At 38.0% G+C, this 25,416-nt stretch overlaps 1 protein-coding gene across 1 annotated transcript; it reads left to right on the forward strand.

Annotated features, from left to right (window-relative positions):
• The first annotated feature begins 35 nt into the window (after window positions 1-35).
• LOC140196652 (charged multivesicular body protein 4b-like) lies at window positions 36-25,125 on the forward strand. The gene is made up of 5 exons (XM_072256208.1): window positions 36-304; window positions 9,036-9,213; window positions 10,707-10,821; window positions 11,184-11,289; window positions 21,019-25,125. Exons 1-5 carry the CDS (start codon window positions 100-102, stop codon window positions 21,120-21,122), a joined length of 708 nt encoding a protein of 235 aa, XP_072112309.1. The 5' UTR covers window positions 36-99; the 3' UTR covers window positions 21,123-25,125.
• Window positions 25,126-25,416: the final 291 nt, after the last annotated feature.

Genomic DNA, 25,416 nt, shown 5'->3' on the forward strand with positions numbered 1-25,416 from the left:
CCATCACGCCACGCCCCCACGGTGAGTGACAGGTGGACTGCTACCGGCACCCCCGAGCTGCGGCGCTTTCCCTGTTCGGTGTGGTGACAGTTGATCGTTATGAGTAAACTTTCAAACTTCTTTCGAGGCGGCTCGAGCTCCTCGAGGTCGTCCCGTTCCAGAAAGCCGGGCCCAAGCCCGCAGGAGGCCTTGATGCGTCTGCGGGAGACCGAGGAGATGTTGACCAAGAAGCAGGAGTACCTGGAGAACAGGATTGGGAAAGAACTGGAGATCGCCCGGAAAAACGGCACCAAGAACAAGCGAGGTAGGCAGTAGCCAGGCTACAGTGCCTGGAAGATCGCCCCACACATGAGCAGGGCCGTGCCCTGCTACACGGTATAAGACAGAGCGACATTTGTACTGAACCTTTGCACTATACTTTACGTGATGGCCGATACACAGCACCGGGGAAGAGATATCGTACAGAGTAGGGTACCAGAGACAGAGATATTGTAATGTCCAGACCACTGGATCTGGGATGTTGCACTATGCACTGTAATAGAAGCAGGAACATTGCACCTTACACCGTATGAAGGCTAATATTTGATATTTGGAACTCTGCCAGAGGAAGAGGTGGAATCACGTACAATCACGATGTTTAAGAAACTTTTAAAATACTTTTAAATAGGCAAAAGGTATTAGAGAGGATGAGCATAAAGGTTGGCGTGCATGTGTTGGGCTAAGGGGTCATTCCTGTGCTGTTCAAGTCTATGACTATAACATTATTCTGTGCAAGGTATGCAAAACAATGAAGAACAGAAACTGGAAAACACATTGAGTAAGGAAGGTGTATTCAGGTGTATGGTAGAGGAGATGCTCACCTTCATTAACCTTGGGCATTAATGTTTCTATTTTGTTAGATATGGTTGTTAATTTAAATACTTTTTCTAACTTCTTTAATCTAACTGAATGGCACATATTACAAACGTATACCTTCTGCTGTGATTATACTCTGGACAAAGAATAAGTCATGTAATTAAGCATTAGAACTCATTAGAGAAGGAGAAAAGTTGTCCATATTTGCAAAATAGCCTTCGAATAGTGAGCTAGGATGACAAAAGTTCCACAGCAGATATCATGAATTAACAGAGGAAACATTCAGATCAGTAGCCATAGATAATATTGCTCTGGCCAGATAGGATACATTTGTGTACATCAAAAACAGCATTAAGGGGATGAGCATGAGAAGAATGCTAACTGGTAAAGGAATATAAATATTTCAGATTTTGTTTTTTTTTTTGAAGAGATTGGACTTGAGGTGCTTGTATTAGCAATCATTATTTTTCATAAATCTATGATGTACATTTATAACAGAATGTGCAAAAGCACAAAATATAAGATATTATTAATAATACCTAGGTATTCAAATTGAAAATGAGCAGACAGGAAGTCAAGAAGTATGTTGACCATTATTATGAGAGAATTTGAGTACACATGTAGAGACCCCGTGTTCTAATTATGTAGGGTGCTGGTAACACACCATCTGGGAATATTAGGCTTTCTTGCCAAAGGAAGAACATACTTGTTTTAGAAGCAACAGAGGAAATATTACTAGATTGATCTAGTTTGACTTCTGGAATGGTGAGTTTGTTATAAGAGGAACGATTATACCTCCTGTGCCTGTAACTTTTTTTATTGAAATTGAATTTGTGGTGAAATTCTTGAAAGTGTGGGTGCAGGGATTTGGATTTGGATGTTTAGAACCAAGGCTTACTATCTCAGTAAGTGCCTGGCCATTCAGGATATAGATGAAAAGAAATTCCTCTAGTATATATGAATCTTCAAAATGCTTTGCCCAAGAGAGAAGAGGATCAATCACTGAGTAAACTTAAGACAAAGAAAAATAGAGTTTTGTGTAAATTAATGGATCAGAGCCACCTCTCTGCACTGTGATAAAATATCAGCCATAATTCTAATGAATAGAAGCGCAGGCATGAAGAACTGATTGGACTACTCCTACTTCTATTTGTTATATTCTTCTGAATCTGCTATCATATATTTGCTTTTATTGGCTATAATAATACATCAATTTACTAGTTACTGAATATTAGTTATTGTACATTGCAACTTGAACTATATTTTTGATTAGCACTGAAGTATAAGAAATGCAATTGCTCAAAATGCAGGAAAATAGAATTCTACCAAAGAGCAAGAACTGGTTGGAGTTAATGCAGTTTTACATTTTACTTCAATAAACTACCTAGCTACAGGTTAACACCTCACAATGCACACAAACTGCTGGAGGAACCCCAGCAGGCCGGGCAGCATCTATGGAAAAGAGTATAGTTGATGTTTCAGACCAAGATCCTTCAGCAGGACTTGTATTCATGTCCTGCTGAAGGATGTTGGCCTGAAATGTTGACTGTACTCTTTTCCATAGATGTTGCCTGGCCTCCTGGGTTTCTCCAGCATTGTGTGTGTGTGTGTGTGTGTGTGTGTGTGTGTGTGTGTGTGTGTGTGTGTGTGTGCGTGTGTGTGCGTGTGTGTGTGTGTTGCTTGGATTTCCAGTATCTACAGATTTTCTCTTGTTTGTGATTGTTTACCTCCTCAACTGTCCATAATTCTTTCAGCTTTTCTAATTTTTTAAACTTCCAATTTTGTTAAAAGTTATTTTCTTGATAGCTCACTAGGGTAATCATTCTGTGTGCTTTTAAATTCTTTAATTTTTTGTTTCATTAATGTTTTTACCAATTACATAGTCCTTTAAATATTAATCAACATCTGATTAGCACGTTGTTCCCTTATTTGCACAATTTAACACCTGTTTTCTTGATAGAGGATAGTTTTGGTCTGATGTCTTTTGGATTTTAATCATGACTGCCAGATCCCATTACTGAATTATTTTGATCTGACAAAGGGTCTCGGCCCGAAACGTCCACTGTACGCCTTCCTATAGATGCTGCCTGGCCTGCTGCGTTCACCAGCATTTTGTGTGTGTGTTGCTTGAATTTCTGGCATCTGTAGATTTCCTTGTGTTTGCGTTATAAACATACTTAATGCTTTTTATGTTTCTAAGTCCACCACCCAAACATGAGTACTTTTATGATTTTTTTCTCTACTTATTTTTAAGGAAGTAGAAGCCGTACTTAATTCTTCAGAACTCCCAAAACACTGAGTAATCCAGAGGGAATCTGCTATTTGTCTTATTTATAGAGGGGGAAGCATGGCAGCCAATTTGTATTTGGCAAAGTTTTACAAGTATTGAGATACTTGATTACATAATCACAAAGAGGGATGAAATTATAGAATTTCTCCCTTTAAAGGTGATGCCAGAAGACTGGATGATTGTAAATGTTATATTCTTGTTTACAACAAGAGAGAGACCTAGCCAAGTCCAGGCTAGCCAGCCTATTGTCAAAGGTGAAGAAATCTTAAGAACCAATAACACAAAACAAAATTTGGATTTGGGGGTGGATAAACTAATGAATGCAATATTTGTTGACTTGTGAAAGGCGAATAGTCATTGAATTACTTGTTCAGGACTTTTAATTAAGTAATGGAGAGGACTAATACTAGTGTTTCATATGAGAGTTTCAAAAAGTGTTTGACATAGACACACTATCACAATTATTGCCCATGGGATAGAGGGAGACACTGATACCATGGATATAATATAAGCCAGGACCATAAAAGAATCATGATGAATAATTGTTTTTCACAGGAGGTATATTCACCAAGAGGTCAATAGGAGAACCATGCATCCATTTTCATTAATTGAAAAGCTGGGCTAGGATACAGTTTAGAAGTCTGCAGATGATGTGAAACTTGGAAATCAGAAGAACAATTAGCTAGACAAAAAAAATCATTAGGAAGGTGTCGATAAATTTTCAAGATGGGTGGGCACACAACAGATGAACTTTAATGCAAAATGCTTTTTGATAGAAAGAATTAGAAGAAGCAATATGAATTAAATGGTAAACTTTTAAAATTGATGAAAGAATAGATTGTGAATGTAGGTAAATCTTTGAAGGTGGCAAAACATTGAAAACGCTGTTAAGTGCATATGATCTCTGGCTTGATTAATATAGACTGAGTGCAAAAAGAAGGCAACTTGTGCTATGTCTTTGTTTTTGAACATGTATTAAAATTGAATTAAGTATTAAGATATTACCATGTCATTTAGAAAGAGTGCTGAAATAACTAGATAAAGAAAAAAATAAGAAGGTAAAAAGGCAGCTTGCATGGGAGTCTATGGACAAAGGCATAGGATGAGGCTGTTGTGCAGGGTAATTGTTTTGATGATCAGGAAAGCAAAAATGTGTGTGATAATTGTATCATGTTGAAGGGTTTGTTAATCCACAATGTTCCAATTTTTAGATATTCACCTCATCAGCTTTAAGTTCCTGATCAAATTTCGAAAACCTCAGAAGCATTAACAATAGCAGATTATAATGTGAACTGAATTGAATAATGCTTTCAAATGATTTTATCTGAGCCCTCCTCTCCAAAACATACAGTACATTGTCAAACAATAACTAGCCATTTCATCTGGCTTGTTAAAGTGGTGTTACCATTTATTATTACATGTCCACTACTTCTTAAATTTCTTTAATTTTTCCTTTCTTTTCCTCTCATTTATCTTTTCTAAACTTCAGTCTCAATCATAGAACCATAGAACACTACAGCACAGAAAACAGGCCGTTTGGCCCTTCTTGTCTGTGCTGAAACATTATTCCGCTAGTCCCATTGATCTGCATCCAGTCCATAACCCTCCAGACCTCTCCCATCCATGTACCTATCCAATTTATTCTCAAAACTTAAGAGTGAGAATTTCTCCTGTGTAAATAATTTCCTGTTGCATAAGAGTAACAGAAACATGTAAATGTAGTAAAGGACTTAGCAATAGCTGAAGAGATAAAATAACAGGGGCAACAAAAGATGTGAAAGGTATAGTTGGCTTTAGATACAAGATTCTTAAGACTTTTTGGCTGTGACTGGGCAGTTTTTATGAACTTTTTTTGGCAAGCTTTAAAAAGTCCCTTTTAAGTTAGAAGCTACTAATGGTGTTTGGCAGGAATTACTGGACTGTGCAACTTCCATTTTTGTGACTTAATTGCATAGAATGTATCTGTGTAAACCAAAATAAATAGACATAAAATAGTATATTTTGCATATTTTGTAAAATGTGTCAAATATAATTAAAAGTTTAAATACTTTTTGATGAGATACCAGAAAAAGTTCTTCAGCATGCAATAGTTATTTTTCAGCATGAAATTAATCATGCATTTATGAATCTATTTATTTCTAGAATACTTCTATACTACCTTTGAAGTAAATATTACAGGTTCTGGTTGTTTTGCACTGATCTTGGTGTCAGGGTTACGGGAAGCAAATTTAACAAGGTGTGATCATTGGGGTATATGTGAACTAGTTTACTGTTGGTGGAAGTGTTGCTGTTAGCTGTCTACATCTTTTGAAAATTGTGGGATAAGGTAATTGCAAAATTTTAGAATGAACATTTCCTAAAATCAACAACATTTGGTGTTGTATTAAAAAGTTAATAAATATGAAATAGTTCCTATTAATATAAAGAGAAATTTTATTAACTTTACAAGAACATAAGAAATAGGAGCAGGAGTAGGCCATCTGGCCTATCGAGTCTGCTCCACTGTTCAACAAGATCATGGCTGGTCTGGCCAGAGAATCATCTCCACCTACCTGCCTTTTCCCCATAATGCTCAATTCCCCTACTATGCAAAAATCTATCCAACCTTGTCTTAAATATATTAACAGAGGTAGCCTCCACTGCTTCATTGGGCAGAGAACTCCACAGATTCACCCCTCTTTGGTAAAAGCAGTTCCTTCTCATCTCCATCCTAAATCTACTCCCCCGAATCTTGAGGTTATGTCCCCTAGTTGTAGTCTCACCTACCAGTGGAAACAACTTTCCTGCCTCTATCTTATCTATCCCTTTCATAATTTAATATATTTCGATATGATCTCCTCTCATTCTTCTGAATTCCAGCAAGTACAGTCCCAGGTGACTCAATCTCTCCTCATAGTCTAACCCCCCTCATCTCTGGAATTAGCCTGGTGAACCTCTTCTGCACCACCAAAGTCAGTGTATCCTTCCTAAGTATTTTAAAGATATTTTTATAAACCATTTATCTTGATTTGTTTCTGCCCTTAAAGGTCATCACATGCTTGAACATAAAATAATAATAATTGCTGAAAATTAGTAAATGCTAGAAACATTCAGCAGGCAAATAGCATCTATGGAAAAAGAAAGACTTTATTTTTCAGGTTGGAGACCACTCGTCAGTATACTTGGTTTAAAGTTAAGGGCTGTTCAATGGTACAGTTGGTAGAGCTGCTGCCAAACAACTCTGGTGCCCAGGTAAAATCTAACACAGTCTCCATGACTGCGTGGGTATTCCTTGGATGCTGCAGTTTCTTTGCACAAAGATGTACAGATTGGCAAGTTATTTGGCTTATAATGCTTATGTGGGAAGAATAAAATGGGATTAATAGAGCATTAGTGCAAACGGATGCTTGAAGGTCAGTTGAAACTCACTGGGCTAAAGGCTTGTTTCCATATTGTATGACCCCAGAACTCTGATTTCTTTTCACTATTATTTATAACAAAAATTAAACAGAAGGTGAGATGCCAATGGACAAAGTTAATTATTATCATTGAATTCTAAGTTGTTAAGCTTTCTCACGATTTTTGCAAGATGTGCAACTTGCACAAGTGACATTCCTGTCGGCAAATATATCATTATGTTTCTTAATAGTAATAAGAATTTTGGAATTATGCTTGTTTTCCTTCTGATTCTATTTCACTGGTTTTAATTTGATACTTACTTTTATCTTGACAGATCATTTCAAGTTTACTCACTTACTTCATGCTTGCAAAAGGAACATCTCCAAATCTTTTCAATTTCTCTGGGCTGATCTGTGGTAAATGCTACGTAAATTTGTAATCTTCTCTCTATCAAATCATCTTGGAACTTGTAAGTCTCAAATGGTGAATGGCTGAAATTCTGGGTCTGCTTTTTCTTTTCCCTTTTCTAGAAACTTTGATTTCTTTTTTTATAAAAACAATGTATAATGAGATAACAGTTTAGCATTTTGCTTAAATTGAATTTTCTTAAATATTAAACATGTTTTAGAATAATGAGAGGGATTTGAGTGTAGGTTCAAATCGTAACAAAAGTTGTTTTGGTTTAACTCACAATGACGCTTTGTGTAGTTATGGTTGTTTTCAGCCATATGACAAAATAGGTCTTTTGTCATAGGAATTTGTATTAGTTATTTGTCAAATGTGTGGGAAGTATTGTTTTTACTGAACAATTACAATGCTGTTGTGCAGATGACCCAGCAGGTTTTGTACTGATTTCCATTTTGCTTGTGGATGTATTACTTTGTGTTTGCAAACTTTAAGTTACTTAATAAATCCTTTTTACTCAGTATATAATGAAAATTCACATTAATGCAAATAAGCTACAGTAAAATTCACCTAAGTTTTGAGTAATTGGGTATCTGGAACAATTTGAAGTCTTAAGCCAAAAGATATTTAGAGAATGTTATGTCCAGTAGTACTTTAAGTCTGTTTTAAACAACATCCTTCAGAAGTAATTTTGATTATACATAATGCTTGTAAATTATGAAACTTGTATGGAAATGATAAAGCAATACTACATTAATTATATTACTCTGTACGGCACATTCTGATAATGAACATCACTTTATTTAACTTGCATTAAACATGAGACAACCTGCAGTTTTGTAAGAACTATTACATACATAACTGAGAATCTAAGTTAGCTGCATTGTAATAGATTGGATTTCACTAAACAAGTGAAAGTTGATGCTAGTCACTGTCTTGTCATAATTACAAGCAAAGGTTTTGTTGATGCCTAATTCCAACATTTGCGAAGTATGCATATGCTGTAGCTTAGGAACAAACTGACAATATACATTGTTTGAATATTCAATTTCTCTTACTACAAGGGAAGCATATACAATAGAGTAATAGACTTGTTTATATAGTATACAGCATGTAATTAAATGTGGCAGTGCCTATCTGTTTCATCACGTGTGTGTAGTTTTGTGTTGTATGAATCAGTTGCACCTTTTTTAAGAGTTTGTGGGTGAATGGTAAGGAGAAGTGACATTTGATCGCAATTTAGTTCACAAATTGTTCAGTCTGAAGTGTCTGCCTTTGCAGACTACTGTCTGATTTAATGTCCCGTTGCAAAAATTGGATTTAAGTTCTTCAGTGCATTCAGGGTTGTGGATGACCTTCATCATTTTTCTCAGTCTATTTTCAATGCCGTCCACCAATACCAGGAAGTGGATCACACCTTTTTCACTGCCGTCCATGTAGAGATGCTGAACGGCCTTCTGGGTTGTTTCTGTGTTAGGAATGGCATGTTTATTGGTTGTGATTTACCGACTGTGTCTACTTCTTTGCTAGTTCTTTCATATCTGAGGCATCATGCTGGATTGGAGTTAGCTGTTTTTACAATCCAAGCATAATGAAAAGTTATGTGAATGGAAAGTACATGCCTCTGTTTCTACAGAAAAGATGAGTTCATACAGCCCCTATATTTTCTCATGGAGGAGACCAATCTAGTAATGGAGAACAGCCAGATGTTCTGATGCAGTATATCATTGTGTCGAAAGAATTGTGAGCTACTCTGTATAGCATGTTGTTACATATTTCCCTGTGATTATTTAGAGGAAATAGATTTTTTTTCTGTAAAACCTGGAATGGGAGTGTTTTATACCCTTATTCATCCACCTATGTAAATCAATGCAGCCACTCAATGGTTTCTTGTGTTAATATTGGATCTTCCTTCATCTGTTTTGCTGTATCTACTGTTACTGCTGGAAAATCACCCTATATTACATGTTGGGTAAACTGTGAGCTCTTGGTGTTTGTAATAGCATTTCCCTGCTGCAATCTTGATAGTGGATCTATTCTTACATTCTATTCAGATGCTCAAACAGTAATCAATTAAATTGATTCATTTCATTCTTTACTTTCACAGTTTCGCTACAGGCATTGAAAAGGAAGAAGAGGTTGGAAAAGCAATTAGCACAAATTGATGGAACCCTTTCTACAATTGAATTCCAGAGAGAAGCATTGGAAAATGCAAATACAAATACTGAAGTATTGAAATCTATGGGCTATGCTGCAAAGGCCATGAAAACTGCTCATGAGCACATGTAAGTGATTCATTTTTGTTGAGTGCTAGTGAGTTTATTCCCAAAACGAGCAATCATTGCATTAGAATTTTATAACTAAGATGAGTTTGAATTATATTCCCCATAATTGATGTGCAAATTAGCTGGCGAAGTATTGAGGAAGAGATTTTCTTTGAATTGTAATCCTTCACACTGCTGAAAGGCATCCTCCATTTAACCTTTCCATTATTTTCATAAAGTTATTAGCTTCCACTTCTTGCAGCTTGGTGAACAAAAGTTTTAAAGGACTGTACAAATATGTCCAACTGGCAACTTGTTCCATAAAACGTGGCCTGTTTTAATCAGTATGAATTTAAGTTATTGTGAATTTTTAAAAAAATCTTAGTTACAATCTGTTGATTCTAAGTGTATAGCAGAGTCAAGTAATATTGTTGCAGTTTGACAAGACCTAACCATTTTACTACAGGTCCTTGGGTAAGAAGGACAATCCTGCTGTTCTGTCCTAAGAGTAAATGGATTAATATGATAGATGTATTGAATTTAGGACCTCATTTAAATAAAAATAATTGTAGTAGTTGCCTGCTAAGCATCCCTGGGAAGCACTGCAATCTCATTGGTTGGAGCATTGACAGTAAAGTTCCTGATGAGCTTTTGAATTTCATGATGTTATGTTGCCTTCAAGTAAGGGTTGAGAATAAATGGGGAATATCATTTTGGCATTCTGATGTCTTTTAATTGGCCATGGTTTTAAAACAGGGTATGCTCTTCTCAGATTCAAATTCAGTCTGTAGTTGTTGCTTTACCAACATGTCAAGCCTCCTCTAGGCCTGAATTTCAGGTGCCAGCTGTATTCAGCATAGTCTACCTTCAGTATGAGGAAACAGATTTGTTTACATAAAGCAGCTAATGCTTTCTGGGTATGAATTCTGCGAGCTTTTTTACTGCCTCTGTGAAAAACATGAGGAAGATTTCTTGATCTAAACTGAGAGGGCTCTTTCTGCCTGCCATTTTGGAATATTGGATACCCACTGAGTTCTCAGAAACGATGATGTGATGACGCACTGATAGTCTTCTAAGCCCTCACTTTATTTTGGGTAATGTTGCTCAGTGAGACATTCAAATATATGTCCAAAATAACTGATGTACTTTCCATGTTCACTAAAATACTACATGTATCATTGGATAACAAATAACGCTTATTTGAACTTTATTTATAGAAAATTTAGAAATATTTTATGACTCATGGTAATCATCTTTAAAATGATTATTGGGAAAACTCAAGGCAAATCAGGTGTAGTTCTTTTAAATAGCTGGGAGGGGCATTTTCTGAGGAACCCTAAACAGTAACAAACTAGTTAGGTGTATTAAAGATCAACATTGCATTAAAAATTGCTTCCTTGATAAATAAATTAAATTTTGAATAAAATGTGTATCGATAAGGTTAATGTCAAAAATGGTTCAAAGAGAAACTAACTTTGTAAACTATTGATAAAATTAACTATTTTCTCTTCCAGAGATTTGGATAAAATCGATGAGATGATGCAAAATATTACAGAACAGCAGGAAATAGCGCAAGAAATCTCTGATGCAATATCCCGACCAGCTGCATTTGGTTCAGAATTTGATGAGGTACATAGTAAACTATTTCATCAAATATATAGAAACAAAGTTAAAATTGAATTGTGACGTGGGAGAAAATAAGACACTGAAAGAAACTTTAGTGTTTTAAATAAATTCAGCTGTGTGTTTCATTAATAACTTTTAATTGCCTTGACCCAACTAATTTGTTCATCAAAGTGGTCTGTTGGTTGCTTCCCACTGTAATGAAAGTGTCACCTGTGTACAGATGGTTGTGATGCTGCAAATTATTTGCTTCCAAAACTTGTTTCAAAAATGTGTTTGATTTTTCCAATGTGTTAACATGCTATTTTTTGATAGTTGGTAAAGTTTCTTCATACTATCCTGGATTTATTCACATATGTTGTTTCCAGGATGAATTGCTAGCCGAATTAGAGGAGTTGGAACAGGAAGAATTAAATAAGAGAATGATTAAAGGACTACCAAAAGTTCCAACCACCAATCTTCCATCCAGACAAGGTGAGCCTGTTGGAGCTTAGTTAGGATCAGTAAAACATAGAAAATGTGATTTACCATAATGCACCACAGGATTGGTGAAAATCAGGTTGGAAAAAAATGAATAAATTATTTTCCCACATATAAATATTTTCTTACTGTTGAAACAAATGTCTTCTATGTTTAACAAGAAACATACATTTATTCCCATTCAGAAAACATCAGTTTTATGAATTATTATTTATATTTGTTTATCCAAAATGAAATACATTTTCAACATTTCCTTTGAGGCTCAGTAATGATAGAAACATAGAAGCATAGAAGACTTACAGCACAATACAGGCCCTTTGGCCCACAAAGTTGTGCCGAACATGTCCCTACTTTAGAAATTACTACGCTTACCTATAGCCGTCTATTTTTCTAAGCTCCATGTACCTATCCAAAATCTCTTAAAAGACCCTGTCGTATCTGCCTCCACCACCGTTGCTGGCAGCCCATTCCACGCACTCACCACTCTCTGACATCCCCTGACATCTCTTCTGTACCTACTCCCAAACACTTTAAACCTGTTGCCTCTTTTGGCAACCATTTCAGCCCTGGGAAAAAGCCTTTGACTATCCACACAATTGATGCCTCTCATCATCTTATACACCTCTATCAGGTCACCTGCCTTCCTCCGTTGCTCCAAGGAGAAAAGGCCGAGTTCACTCAACCTATTCTCATAAGGCATACTTCCCAATCAGGCAACATCCTTGTAAATCTCCTCTGCACCCTTTCTATGGCTTCCACATCCTTCCTGTAGTGAGGCGACCAGAACTGACCACAGTACTCCAAGTGGGGTCTGACCAGGGTCCTATATAGCTGCAACATTACCTCTTGGTTCCTAAATTCAATTCCATGACTGATGAAGGCCAATACACCGTACGCCTTCTTAACCACAGAGTCACCCTGCTCAGCTGCTTTGAGTGTCCTATGGAGTCGAACTCCAAGATCCCTCTGATCCTCCACACTGCCAAGAGTCTTACCATTAATACTATATTCTGCCATCATATTTGACCTACCAAAATGAACCACTTTATACTTTGTACTTTATTGTCGCCAAACAATTGATAGTAGAATGTACAATCATCACAGCGATATTTGGTTCTGCACTTCACGCTCCCTGGAGTACAAATGGATAGTAAATATTAAAAATTTAAATTATAAATCATAAATAGAAAATACAAAAAGGGAAGTTAGGTAGTGCAAAAAAACCGAGGGGCGGGTCCAGATATTTGGATGGTGCGGCCCAGATCCGGGTCAGGATCCGTTCAGCAGTCTTATCACAGTTGGAAAGAAGCTGTTCCCAGATCTGGCCGTACGAGTCTTCAAGCTCCTGAGCCTTCTCCCAGAGGGAAGAGGGACAAAAAGGGTGTTGGCTGGGTGGGTCGTGTCCTTGATTATCCTGGCACCATTGCTCCAACAGTGTGCGGTATAAAGTGAGTCCAAGAACGGAAGATTGGTTTGTGTGATATGCTGGGCTGTGTTCACGACCTTCTGCAGCTTCTTCCAGTCTTGGACAGGACAACTTCCATACCAGGTTGTGATGCACCCTAGAAGAATGCTTTCTATGGTGCATCTATAAAAATTAGTGAGAGTTTTAGGGGACAGGCCAAATTTCTTTAGCTTTCTCAGGAAGTAAAGGCGCTGGTGGGCCTTCTTGGCAGTGGACTGTGCTTGGTTGGACCAAGTCAGGTCATTTGTGATATTGACCCCGAGGAACTTAAAGCTTTTGACCTGTTCCACTTGAGAACTACCGATGTAAATGGGGTCGTGCAGTCCGCTACTCCTTCTGAAGTCAACAACCAATTCCTTCATCTTGCTGACATTGAGGGATAGGTTATTGTCTTCGCACCATGCCACTAGGTTCTTAATTTTCTCTCTGTACTCAAACTCATCATTACCCGAGATATGGCCTACAATTGTGGAGTCATCAGCAAACTTATATATTGAGTTCATACCACTTCACACTAATCTGGGTTGAACTCCATCTGTCACTTCTCAGCCCAGTTTTGCATCCTATCAATGTCCAGCTGTAACCTCTGACGGCCCTCCACACTATCCACAACACCTCCAACCTTTGTGTCATCAGCAAACTTACTAACCCATCCCTCTACTTCCTCGTCCAGGTCATTTATAAAAATCACGAAGAGCCGGGGTCCCAGAACAGATCCCTGAGGCACAGCACTTGTCACTGATCTCCATGCAGAATATGACCTGTCTACAACCACTCTTTGCCTTCTGTGGGCAAGCCAGTTCTGGATCCACAAAGCAATGTCCCCTTGGATCCCATGCTTTCTTACTTTCTCAATAAGCCTTGCATGGGGTACCTTATCAAATGCCTTGCTGAAATCCATATACACTACATCTACGGCTCTTCCTTCATCAATGTGTTGAGTCATATCCTCAAAAAATTCAGTCAGGCTCGTAAGGCACAACCTGCCCTTGACAAAGCCATGCTGACTATTCCTAATCATATTATGCCTCTCCAAATGTTCATAAATCCTGCCTCTCAGAATCTTCTCCATCAACTTACCAACCACTGAGGTAAGACTCACTGGTCTATAATTTCCTGGGCTATCTCTACTCCCTTTCTTGAATAAAGGCACAACATCTGCAACCCTCCAATCCTCCGGAACCTCTCCCATCCCCCGGAACCTCTCCCATCCCCATTGATGATGCAAAAATCATCGCCAGAGGCTGAGCAAGCTCCTCTCTCACCTCCCTCAGTAGCCTGGGGTACATCTCGTCCGGTCCCGGCGACTTACCCAACTTGATGCTTTCCAAAAGCTCCAGCACATCCTCTTTCTTAATATCTATATGCTCAAGCTTTACAGTTTGCTGCAAGTTATCACTACAATCACCAAGATCCTCTTCCACAGTGAATACTGAAGTAACGTATTCATTAAGTACCTCTGCTATTTTCTCCGGTTCCATACACACTTTCCCACTGTCACGCTTGATAGGTCCTATTCTTTTACATCTTATCCTCTTGCTCTTCACATACTTGTAGAATGCCTTGGGGTTTTCTTTAATCCTGCCCGCCAAGGTCTTCTCATGGCCCCTACTGGCTCTCCTAATTTCCTCCTTAAGTTCCTTCCTACTAGCCTTATAATCTTCTAGATCTCTAACATTACCTAGCTCTGAACCTTTTGTAAGCTTTCCTTCTTGACTAGATTTATTACAGCCTTTGTACGCCACAGTTCCTGTACCCTACCATAACTTCCCTGTCCCATTGGAACGTACCTATGCAGAACTCCACATAAATATCCCCTGAACATTTTCTACATTTCTTCCGTACTTTTCCCTGAGAACATCTGTTTCCAATTTAAGCTTCCAATTTCCTGCCTGATAGCCTCATAATTCCCCTCACTCCAATTAAACGCTTTTCTAACTTGTCTGTTCTCATCTCTCTCCAATGTTATTGTAAAGGAGATAGAATTATGATCACTATCTCCAAAATGCTCTCCCACTGAGAGATCTGACACCTGACCGGGTTCATTTCCCAATACCAAATCAAGTACAGCCACTCCTCTTGTAGGCTTATCTAAATATTGTGTCAAGAAACCTTCCTGAACACACCTTACAAACTCCACCCCATCTTATCTCCTTGCTCTAGGGAGATGCCAATCGATATTTGGGAAATTAAAATCTCCCATCATGACAACTCTGTTATGAGTACACCTTTCCAGGATCTGTTTCCCTATCTGCTCCTCAATATCCTTGTTACTATTGGGTGGCCTATAAAAAATACCCAGTAAAGTTATTGACCCCTTCCTGTTCCTAACCTCCACCCACAGAGACTCCGTAGACAATCCCTCCACGATGTCCACCTTTTCTGCAGCCGTGACACTATCTCTGATCAACAGTGCCACGCCCCCACCTCTTTTGCCTCCCTCCCTGTCCTTTCTGAAACATCTAAAACCTGGCACTTGAAGTAACCATTCCTGTCCCTGAGCCATCCAAGTCTCTATAATGGCCACCACATCATACTTCCAAGTACTGATCCACGCTCTAAGCTCAGCTGCTTTGTTCACAACACTCCTTGCGTTAAAATAGACACATCTCAAACCTTCAGTCTGAGCGCGTCCCTTCTCTATCACCTACCTATCCTTCCTCTCGCACTGTCTACAAGCTTTCTCTATTTGTGAGCCAATCTCCTCTTCCCCAATCTCTTCAGTTCGGTTCCCATCCCCGACAGTTCTAGTTTAAACTCTGCCCAGTAGCCTTAGCAAACCTCCCCGCCAGGATATTGGTCCCCCTGGGATTCAAGAGCAACCCGTCCTTTTTGTACAGGTCACACCTGCCCCAAAAGAGGTCCCAATGATCCAGAAATCTGAATCCCTGCCCCCTGCTCCAATCCCTCAGCCATGCATTTATCCTCCACCTCATCCTACTCCTATTCTCACTGTCACGTGGCACAGGCAGTAATCCTGAGATTACTACCTTTGCAGTCCTGCTTCTCAACTTTCTTCCTAACTCCCTGTAGTCTTTTTTTTCAGGACCTCTTCCCTTTTCCTACCTATGTCATTGGTACCAATATGTACCACGACCTCTGGCTGTTCTCCCTCCCACTGCAGGATATCTGGGATGCGATCTGAAACATCCTGGACCCTGGCACCTGGAAGGCAAACTATGATCTCCTATACAGTTGAGCTAAAGATTATCTACAATTTCTAATTGCTACAGTCCTTGACATGATTTTCTACATCACCCTTCTCATCCGCTGGTCCATAATTACTCAGCTTGGTTCTCCTGGTTGTACTCTTGTATGTCAAAGTCATATCAAAACACACTCATTTGATGGCTTCTCTTTTTTTTTTCTCCCAACAGTCTGTGCTTGCCCTCCAAACACTCCATATTATTCCTTGGCAACATGGTCCAAAAACAAAGCATCAAATTTCACATGCATGTTGGCATTATTCAATTCTTGAGACCTTTGGATGTGCCCATGATTCACAGTAAATTGTCAGATTGCTTGTCTGTCAAACCGTTCTGGACAGACAGAAATTTCTTCCAAGTATCAGTGAAGTCAGTCTTAACACAAAATGAACATTGGACCACATATCCACACCTTCGGTATGACCTCCAGGCTTTGCCTTCATAGTATCATATGTTTCTATCACAGTCTCAGATTGCCTTTTGCTAAATTCCTTGCCTACTCTTTATTGCCTTTGGATTTTGCTACTCATATGTCTTAACAAACATCCTCTCTTCAAGCTATTGAAAATTGCTGTCTGTTGTGTATAACCAACAGACTGGTTCCCCTTGTCAGGAAGGACGTTGTCTCACAAGAGAAAGAAAGCCCCCACAATGAATTGATCTTTGCATTCAGGGTACCAGGTGTCCCCCGCTTTTCGAACTTTCACTTTACGAAACCTCACTGTTACGAAAGACCTACATTGGTACCCTGTTTTCGCTTTCAGAAGGTGTTTTCACTGTTACGAAAAAAAATTCAGCGCGCGATAAAAAATCAGCGCATGAAAAAATCAGTGCGCGATAAAAGGCAGCGCGCCCCGAGCAGCCGCTCTCTTCCGGATTCAGAACTGCTTTACTTTAACACGTGCCTGTGAGCAGCCGTTTGCAAGATGAGTTCTATGGTATCAGAAAAGCTTGAAAGAGGTCGTAAGGGTGTTACACTTACGATAAAACTAGACATAATTAAGCGTTTTGATCGTGATGAACGAAGTAAGGACAACGTGAGTTTGGCTTGTGGAAGCTGACGAACATGATGTTGAAGAGGTTTTGGCATCCCATGACCAAGAACTGACAGATGAAGAGCTGATACAATTGGAAAGAAAAAGGATAACAATGGAAACCGAATGAGTAATGATAAAGTACGACTTTAATTTTGAAAGGGTACTTCGGTTTAGGGGATATTTGCAGGATGGTGTGAGTCCTTATTAAAGAACTGTGTGATAGAAAAATGCGCGAGGCTGAACAGTCAAGCAAGCCTTCCACATCAGCCACAGCAGACGACGAATCTCGACCTTCGACATTGAGGTGGGCAGAGATAGAAGAAGATGAGCTGCCTGCTCTAATGGAAACAGGCGACGAGATGACACCCCAGTGTCCCACCACCCCAACCCCCAGGCCACGGACAGACACCGAGTTGTGGAGAATGCAATGGTAGCCGGGAGGCACACAGCACATCTTTAAGAAAAAAGCCAAAATAAACATGCTAATTAATTAGGTGCCGCTGACACATAATTGTTGGCCCAGATCAGAGACGACGCAATCGGAAATCGGCACTGATCTGGGCCGACAATTATGGGCGGCACCTAATTAATTAGCATGTTTGTTTCGGCTTTTTTCTTAAAGATATGCTGTGTACCTCCCGGCTACCGCTGGACCCCCGTGTTCTTCACGGCAATGTATCGCTCAGCAGCCTGGAGGATGGGGGGCCACTGCACCACCCCAGCCTGCGACGACTCAGTCTAACACACCATTATCATTGTGCTCGCTGTCTTCCCGATTCCCGTAAGTGATACTACACTGTACATACATTATTTCTACTTTATATAGTCTGTGTATTTTTATGTGTTATTTGGTATGATTTGGCAGCTTCATAGCTTAAAGGTTACTGGAGAGCGCTTGCGTGAGATTTTCTGCCGAAGGCGCTTGCGTGAGATTTTCTGCCGACGGCGCTTGCGTGAGATTTTCTGCCAACAGCGCTTGCGTGCGATTTTCGCTACGGAGAGCAGTGCAGTAATGATTGTGGAAATGTATTTCTACTTTATACAGGCTGTGTATTTATCGTATCATTCCTGCTTTTACTATGTGTTACAGTTATTTTAGGTTTTATGTGTTGTTTGACATGATTTGGTAGGTTATTTTTGGGTCTGCGAACGCTCACAAAATTTTCCCATATAAATAAATGGTAATTGCTTCTTCACTTTATGACATTTTGGCTTACGAACCGTTTCATAGGAACGCTGTACCTTCGGATGGCGGGGGAAACCTGTATTGCATGAACTTCAAGTGGAAGACAGAAAGCTGCTTGTAAAGGTAGATGAAAAGACCAAAGCCCAGCTGTTTGAATGGCCAAAAAGAAAGGAGTCAATGTAGATACAAAAACAGAGGATTTGTCAGATAATGTTGCGGATGAGGAAGCTAAAGGAGAGATCAGATTGTGAAGGGAACAATAGAAGGACTAATAAGAGAATTATTCAGTGAACTAAATGCACCTTCCCAAGATCAAGATGCACAAACTAGAAGAAGAAAAAGGAATGAGAAGAAAGGTGCCAGAACTGTCAGAAATATTTCCTGCAGTCCCCGAATCAACTCCTACAACCACCACGGAGGAGACCCCAGAATCTGAGATTGTTTTCAAAGTCACAAGCCTCACCTGCCAAGCAGACTGGTTCCCCTTATCAGGAAAGACATTGTCTCTCAAGAGAAAGAAAGCCTCCGTAATGATTTGATCTTCAGGCCTGAATGGGACAATTTAAAATTTACCATGCTGTGAATTGTCTGTATAGAGTATGTAGAGTTGAGATGCATTCTCTATTGAGTTGGAGTTTATGGCTAAACAGGGAGGAGTGTTGAATAGTTAATATTTGAGTAATGTTGTAAATATATTGTTTGACTAAGCATTCTTGTTTATTTAAATAATTCATTATGGGCTAAATGTAAAAATTGCATACGTCATGACGCTACCACGTGATCAATGCCCACCTCACCTGAAGTAAAAGTGAAGTACATGACTTATCTCCTGACTCTCTTGTTTTTCTTTCAATTAGATTTTATGCTTTGGAGTTACAAAACATAACACTATCCATGCCCAAACTTTCACTTTCCTGTTCATCCACCATCCATATGCTGGTTATCAACATTGGCTCCCAGATATACAACACAATCCTGTTTCAGATCTCAGCCTTGCCCTTTCCTATTTTGGTGATCACTTCTTGCATACATTCCTGACGTTAATAATCTTGCCATTGTTAGTGGAGTCTTTAACATTCAGTATCATAAATTTTGCCCATCTCTCCTTAAAGCTTTCTATCTCCATGTTTTAAGATGCATTCCTACTCAAATTTCGAGCTTTCATCAATTGTCCTTTGATGGGCTAGTGACAAATTTTGTTTGATTACATTTTTGATTTGTGCCTGAAAATCTGTTGCTATATTAAAGGTGCTACCAGCTTGAGTTATTTTTGCTAAAAGACTAAAGCAAAGAAACATTTGTTCCTACATTAGGTGTTGGAAGTGGTGGGGGGGTGGTGACATGGGAGATGAAAACTGAAAACTTAAAACTTTACTTAAATATATTTAGGTTGTTAAGAAACATGTGAACTGGATAATGGTTCATCTTTTTTGGGTAGGATATTGTGTTTTGCAAAACTGGAATATAATTAAAATGCTTGTGACATCTTTTGGTGTCCTAATTGTGACGAAAAACCAAGTTATCATAAGATTAATGCTAATGAGAGAGATAAGTGAGACAATGGAGAAACATTCAAAATGCTAATAAGAGGGAAGAGAGAGATTGTTGAGAAAGAAACACATTTCAGAATATCGACAGACCGATTGCTTTGAACCTGAACTGTTTGAAGTTTGATGGACAGGCAATACCCAGCAGGGGAATAAAAAGAACAGGTTCACTAAGGCACGGCACCCACCACGAGATCACGAGATAACAAGACCCTGGAAGATCGGTGTGCCCCCACAATTTGGTGGGAGTTTGGAGGTCTGATTGCGGGAACCGACCATAGACGCACAGGGTGAAAAGGTACGATCGGCGGGAACCTGGTGTGTGTGTCCGCCCTTGCCTGGGTGCCGGGTTCACCGTGGAAGAACGGTCGTATCCGGAACGGAGAGGGTCACAGTCGGTGACCACAGAAGACATAAAAGGGTTCGCCCGAAAGCTAACTGCGAAGAACATCAAAGGTCTGTTTGAAACAAAATTTGCATTCTCTCTCTCTCTCCAACGGCACAACAGCGATTACTGCAAACTATACTAAGCTGAACTGAACTCTGCGTCACTTGAGACTGATCATTTTACCCCTAGACTGCAATAGAGCTTGGCTGATTCCTATTACCCTAGTTCTGTGTACATGTGTGTTTTATCATTGCTAACCTGTTGCATTTATATCCTTACGATTAGAGTACTGTGTTACTTATTTCTTTAATAAAACTTTATTAGTTTCTGTTAAACCAGACTCCAACTAAGTGGTCCATTTCTGCTGGTTTGGCAACCCAGTTACGGGGTACGTAACATAATATGGTTGTAATATATAGAGTTACTGCCCTATTATGAGGTGAAAGTCCCTGGATAGCTTGGGATAGCCATTCACTAGCTGAAAACTTCTGGTAAACCATTTAAGTATAGTGGTTTTAGCTAATGATTTTGTTAAAATTTTGGCAAAAAATCGTTTTCTCTCTCCCCCCATCAATTTTATGTACAATTGTTTATGATATGCATGATATGCATTTCCTAACATCATTTTGAATATTGAGCATAATCTTGTTTTCCATTTTGATTCTCCTATAGAGGATCACCAACTATATGTAATTTTAAAGTGATTTTCCATTAGTTTTATGACAATTGGGATCAGTATTTCAACTATTATATTTTATATGGACCTTATGAAAATGACCTTATGAGGTCTGAAGGAGGTCTTCAGACCTCTGGTGGAAGAACTATTTTTATTATGTGAGAGGTGAAAAAATACTTATCAGACATCATAAAATAACTATTAAACTTTTTTTCCAGCTAAACCTAAAATGAAAACACCTGCTGAAGATGCAAGTAAAAAGCATTTGACACCTGGGCATCATAAAATGGGACAGAAGAACCAGTTATACAAAGCAACATGAAGATGACTTTGTAGTTCCGGGTGTGATGGTACAGGGTATTGAAACACAGTATATATAGTTAAGAGAGTATCTGAGGTGTGGTAAGCTCTCAATATTCACATAAAATTCCTGTCAAGAGTCAATAAATTATCTATGTTTTGTGCATTACCATACATTTAGTCTGACTTGAAGCACATGGTGATTGTTAATTCCAAATTTTTGTATGTACACTCAATATAAAATTAGAGATTTACAGCTACTGAGTTATTTTGTCCAGTCTTTAACTATAGAATATTTTGAGGAAAGAGCTGATGAAAACCTGAAATTTGATGAAGATATTGTCAGTTAATGTAAGAACTTTTTGAGTGATCTCAACAGAATTTGATGGTTAATTTGAATTAACTTGGTTTTATTCTGATAATCCTTCTTTTATATTTTGTCCTGAAATTCATAGGACTAGAAGGTAGACTATTTCTTATGAGTTGCTATATTTTTTAACAAAGTGGGTGTTTTATAATTAGAATTGTTCTGCCTCTACGTTTGAAAGCAGAACATTTAAACTTTTACTTTCTCTTCATAATTGATCCACTCCTCCTTCAATTAAAATTTGGCTTAAATTTTATTTACAGTCAGTGATACCTTTTGTAACTAAATTGTCAAATGAATTAACCAAACCAAATCAAACAGGACAATGAACACTGTCTTCTCTCTGTCTCCTCCCAACCTCACCCAGTTATTGATGCAGTATTTGATGTTATGCTATTAAGTCATTAGAGTGCTTTCTGTATTCTGTACAGTTAATTCAATCACATTTCTGAAAACTCATTTCTCCAATTTGTTTTGGTCACAGACAGCCCAGCTGCAATTTTCTTTTAAAGAACAAAAACATATCTCATATCATTGTTCTTTCTCCCCATAGAAGATTTCATTTATCAGTTGTTGCAATCTTGACCTATCATGGTCAGCTTGTTCCAGCAAATTACCTACATATAAAAGTTAAAAGTTTGTTACTGTGGTAACTTCCTTAGGAATGTGAGGAATTCTGCAGATGCTGGAAATTCAAGCAACACACATCAAAGTTGCTGGTGAATGCAGCAGGCCAGGCAGCATCTCTAGGAAGAGGTACAGTCGACGTTTCGGGCCGAGACCCTTCGTCAGGACTAACTGAAGGAAGAGCTAGTAAGAGATTTTTCCTCTTCCTAGAGATGCTACCTGGCCTGCTGCGTTCACTAGCAACTTTGATGTGTTTTTCTTAGCAACATTGTAGGGTTTCCTTTCTTTTTCAATCTTTTTATTAATTTCAAAATATAGAAACAAAACTTAGCAATAATACAGATAATATGAGATGTATTGTTACATTTAAAAAAAGATGTATTGTTACATTGTAGGGTTTCCAATTAACCACATTTTCCTCTATTTCTAATAAAAATTTAAGTATGTTTGGAATTTATTTCTTTGTAAATATCATGTCCTTGTATATATGTAACTTTTTAAAATTTCAGCAGCTGTCAATCATGTTGCTGAGGACGTAATCACGCTCTTTAATTCATACCTGACTTAATTGCAAAGGGGTAAACAAACCATTCTGATTGAAAAGGCCTTCAATAAGCTGTTACAAACCTTTGTGCAGACTGAAAACAGGCAACACACTCACAAAATGCTGGAAGAACTAGGTAGCATCTAGAAAAGAGTACAGTCGAAGCAGGAACCCTTTGGCAGGGAAATTCCCTTCTTGGGACTATGTGACGTAATGCTTTCAATTTCTGGTCATAGTTAGAAGAAATAATTTTCTTAAATTTTCTTTTGAACTCCCCAACAACTTATTACAACAACAGTGCAACATCAAGTGCTGCATTGTTGCAGCTTTATACCCCTAGTAGCACCTGCAGGACCATCCCCACACCCACCCCCACCCAGTATAGTTTAGCTTTGTTTTGAATTTGGATACATTCAATTATAAATAGTTCTGAATAAATGGTTGCTGATTATGTAGATTTATTAATTAACTCATTCTAATATATTAAATCATAGTTTTAAAAATCTTCCACTCTCTAAACCCACAAAATTGTAATTACGTTTTAATTGCCCCTGTCAGTAAATAGTGGTTATTTTGATTATGATTGTATTCCTACACTTTGAGTATGATAGTAACCTTACTACTTTTAGAAACTTTCTCCTTTATTTGCACTTTTCACTTCAGAGGCCTTCCCAGGTAACTTATTCCAATTCTACTTTTTTTCTGTTACTCTCTATTCTTTTAATTTATACCTGAGTCTGTGTAATAAATAATTTTGTTGAATTAATCATGTTGATTCTTTTATAATTTTGAACATTTCAGTAGGGTTATTGTAAAGGAATAACTTCACAGCTTTAAGTCCCCCTTGTTTTGTCTATTTGAAAACTGTGTACTGTAATTAAATTGAGAGCCGCAGACATGAGATAATGTATAGTTAATTGATCTCACCAGAGAGATACTGAAATGTTCATCTTCTCTTGAGTTCTACTATAAGAGATAGAAAAGTTGCCTAAAACTGCTGTTTTGCATCTCCTATCAGCATCTTCTGCCACCTGGAAAATGGGAAGTTATATTTGAAAGAGAAGGAAAAGGAAAATAAAAGCAAAGTGATTTTTTTTATTTTGAAAAGAAAGCAATGAAAGGGGTAACAGCAAGTTACAGTTTTTTAATGAGAAAGAATATTTGTCTAAATTCCATTTGTCCATCATCCCTTCCTCATTTTCCTAGTTGATCAATTATCTAAGGTTATAATAGGACATTTTGGTGTAAGCTTACTAATCGCGAGAGCTATATTTTAATCCAGTTCATTAATATATGTGACAAACAACAGAAGACGTGACACTGATCCCCACAGCACCCTACTGGTGACAGGCTTTTGATATGAGAAACAATCCTCCATTACCGCCCAGCCAATCATGTATCCAGTTTGCTAACTCATCCATGATCCCATGTGTTCTAACCTCCTGGACTAGGCTAACATGTGGGAACTTGTCACAGGCTTTGCTAAAAACCATACAGGCAATGCCTATTGGTCTGTCCTTGTCAATCCTCTACAACACCCCTTCAGAAATCCATGAAATGCAATTCCCATGTACAAAGCCATGCTGGCTATCCCAAATTAGTTCTTGCCTTTCCAAGTGCAAATAGCTCCTGTCCCTCATAATCCCATCAGTTACTTTCCTACCTGATGTAAAGCTTACCGGCCTATAATTACTTGGCTTATGGTTGATGCCCCTTTTAAATAAAGGTACAACATTTTTTATCCTCCTGTCTTGCAGTACCTGTGGCTAACAAAGATACAAACATCCTAATAATCTCTCTTGCTCCTCATAACATCCTAGGATACACCTGGTCAGGCCCTGGAATTTATCAGTGCTGTGTATTTCAAGGCCTAATATTGCATCCTTTGATTTTATTGTATTCCTCGTGGAGGTGAACTGCCTCGTTTATTGTTCCAAGTTAAGTTGGCTGCTACCCGGATCTTGGCTATGTAAAGCGGATGAAAATCAGAACTTGGATTTCACATTAGAAACAGAATAGCTGTGCAGAAAATTCATGTCATGGCTTACCAAGAAAATGTACATAAATCTTTTCTTTGGATTTCAATTGTATTTTGTATCACAAAAATTTGATTTTAGTTAATACATGAGAAGATTAATTATGTGATTTACTCTGAGTAGGTTGTTCTTGTTAAACTACTTAATTTGTTTAGTCAAAGCAAAATATAATTAAAATCCATGGAGAAAAAATCAGATTTGCAGAGGTCTAAATTACTTTCATGTTATTAGTAATCTGCTTACTACTGTAATAAAATTTTCTGTTTCGGTTAAGATGCAATCAAGCAATTAAATCTGCTATTTAAAAATAGTTTTTTCCTTGATCATAAATGCTTGAGTACTAGAGAGGATACAAAGTGTCCAAAACAACTAATCTTTAAGTAGAATATATGTATATATTGATTTGATTGTGTAGCTGTTTATTGAATCTAAATGTATACATTTGGGAAAATAAAGAAATGTATTTTGTAAATAAAAATACTTATTCTCTAAAACCTTTAGATTGAATATTACATTATTCATTGCTTTGTGGTTAGCTATACAATAATGTAACAGATAGTTTTTGGAATATGAATCAGTTCACTGATTGAAGTGATACAACACTAAATCGAAAGCTTTTTGCACACACTTTAGAATGAGGTTTAATATCATGGACATATATCATGAAATTTGTTGTTTTCTGGCATTAGTACAATTCAATACATAAAAGGGTTACTATAATTTGCAATAAGAAATGTAACAA

The sequence above is a fragment of the Mobula birostris genome, chromosome 1, assembly GCF_030028105.1.
Source record: "Mobula birostris isolate sMobBir1 chromosome 1, sMobBir1.hap1, whole genome shotgun sequence".
In the NCBI taxonomy this organism is placed as follows: domain Eukaryota; kingdom Metazoa; phylum Chordata; class Chondrichthyes; order Myliobatiformes; family Myliobatidae; genus Mobula; species Mobula birostris.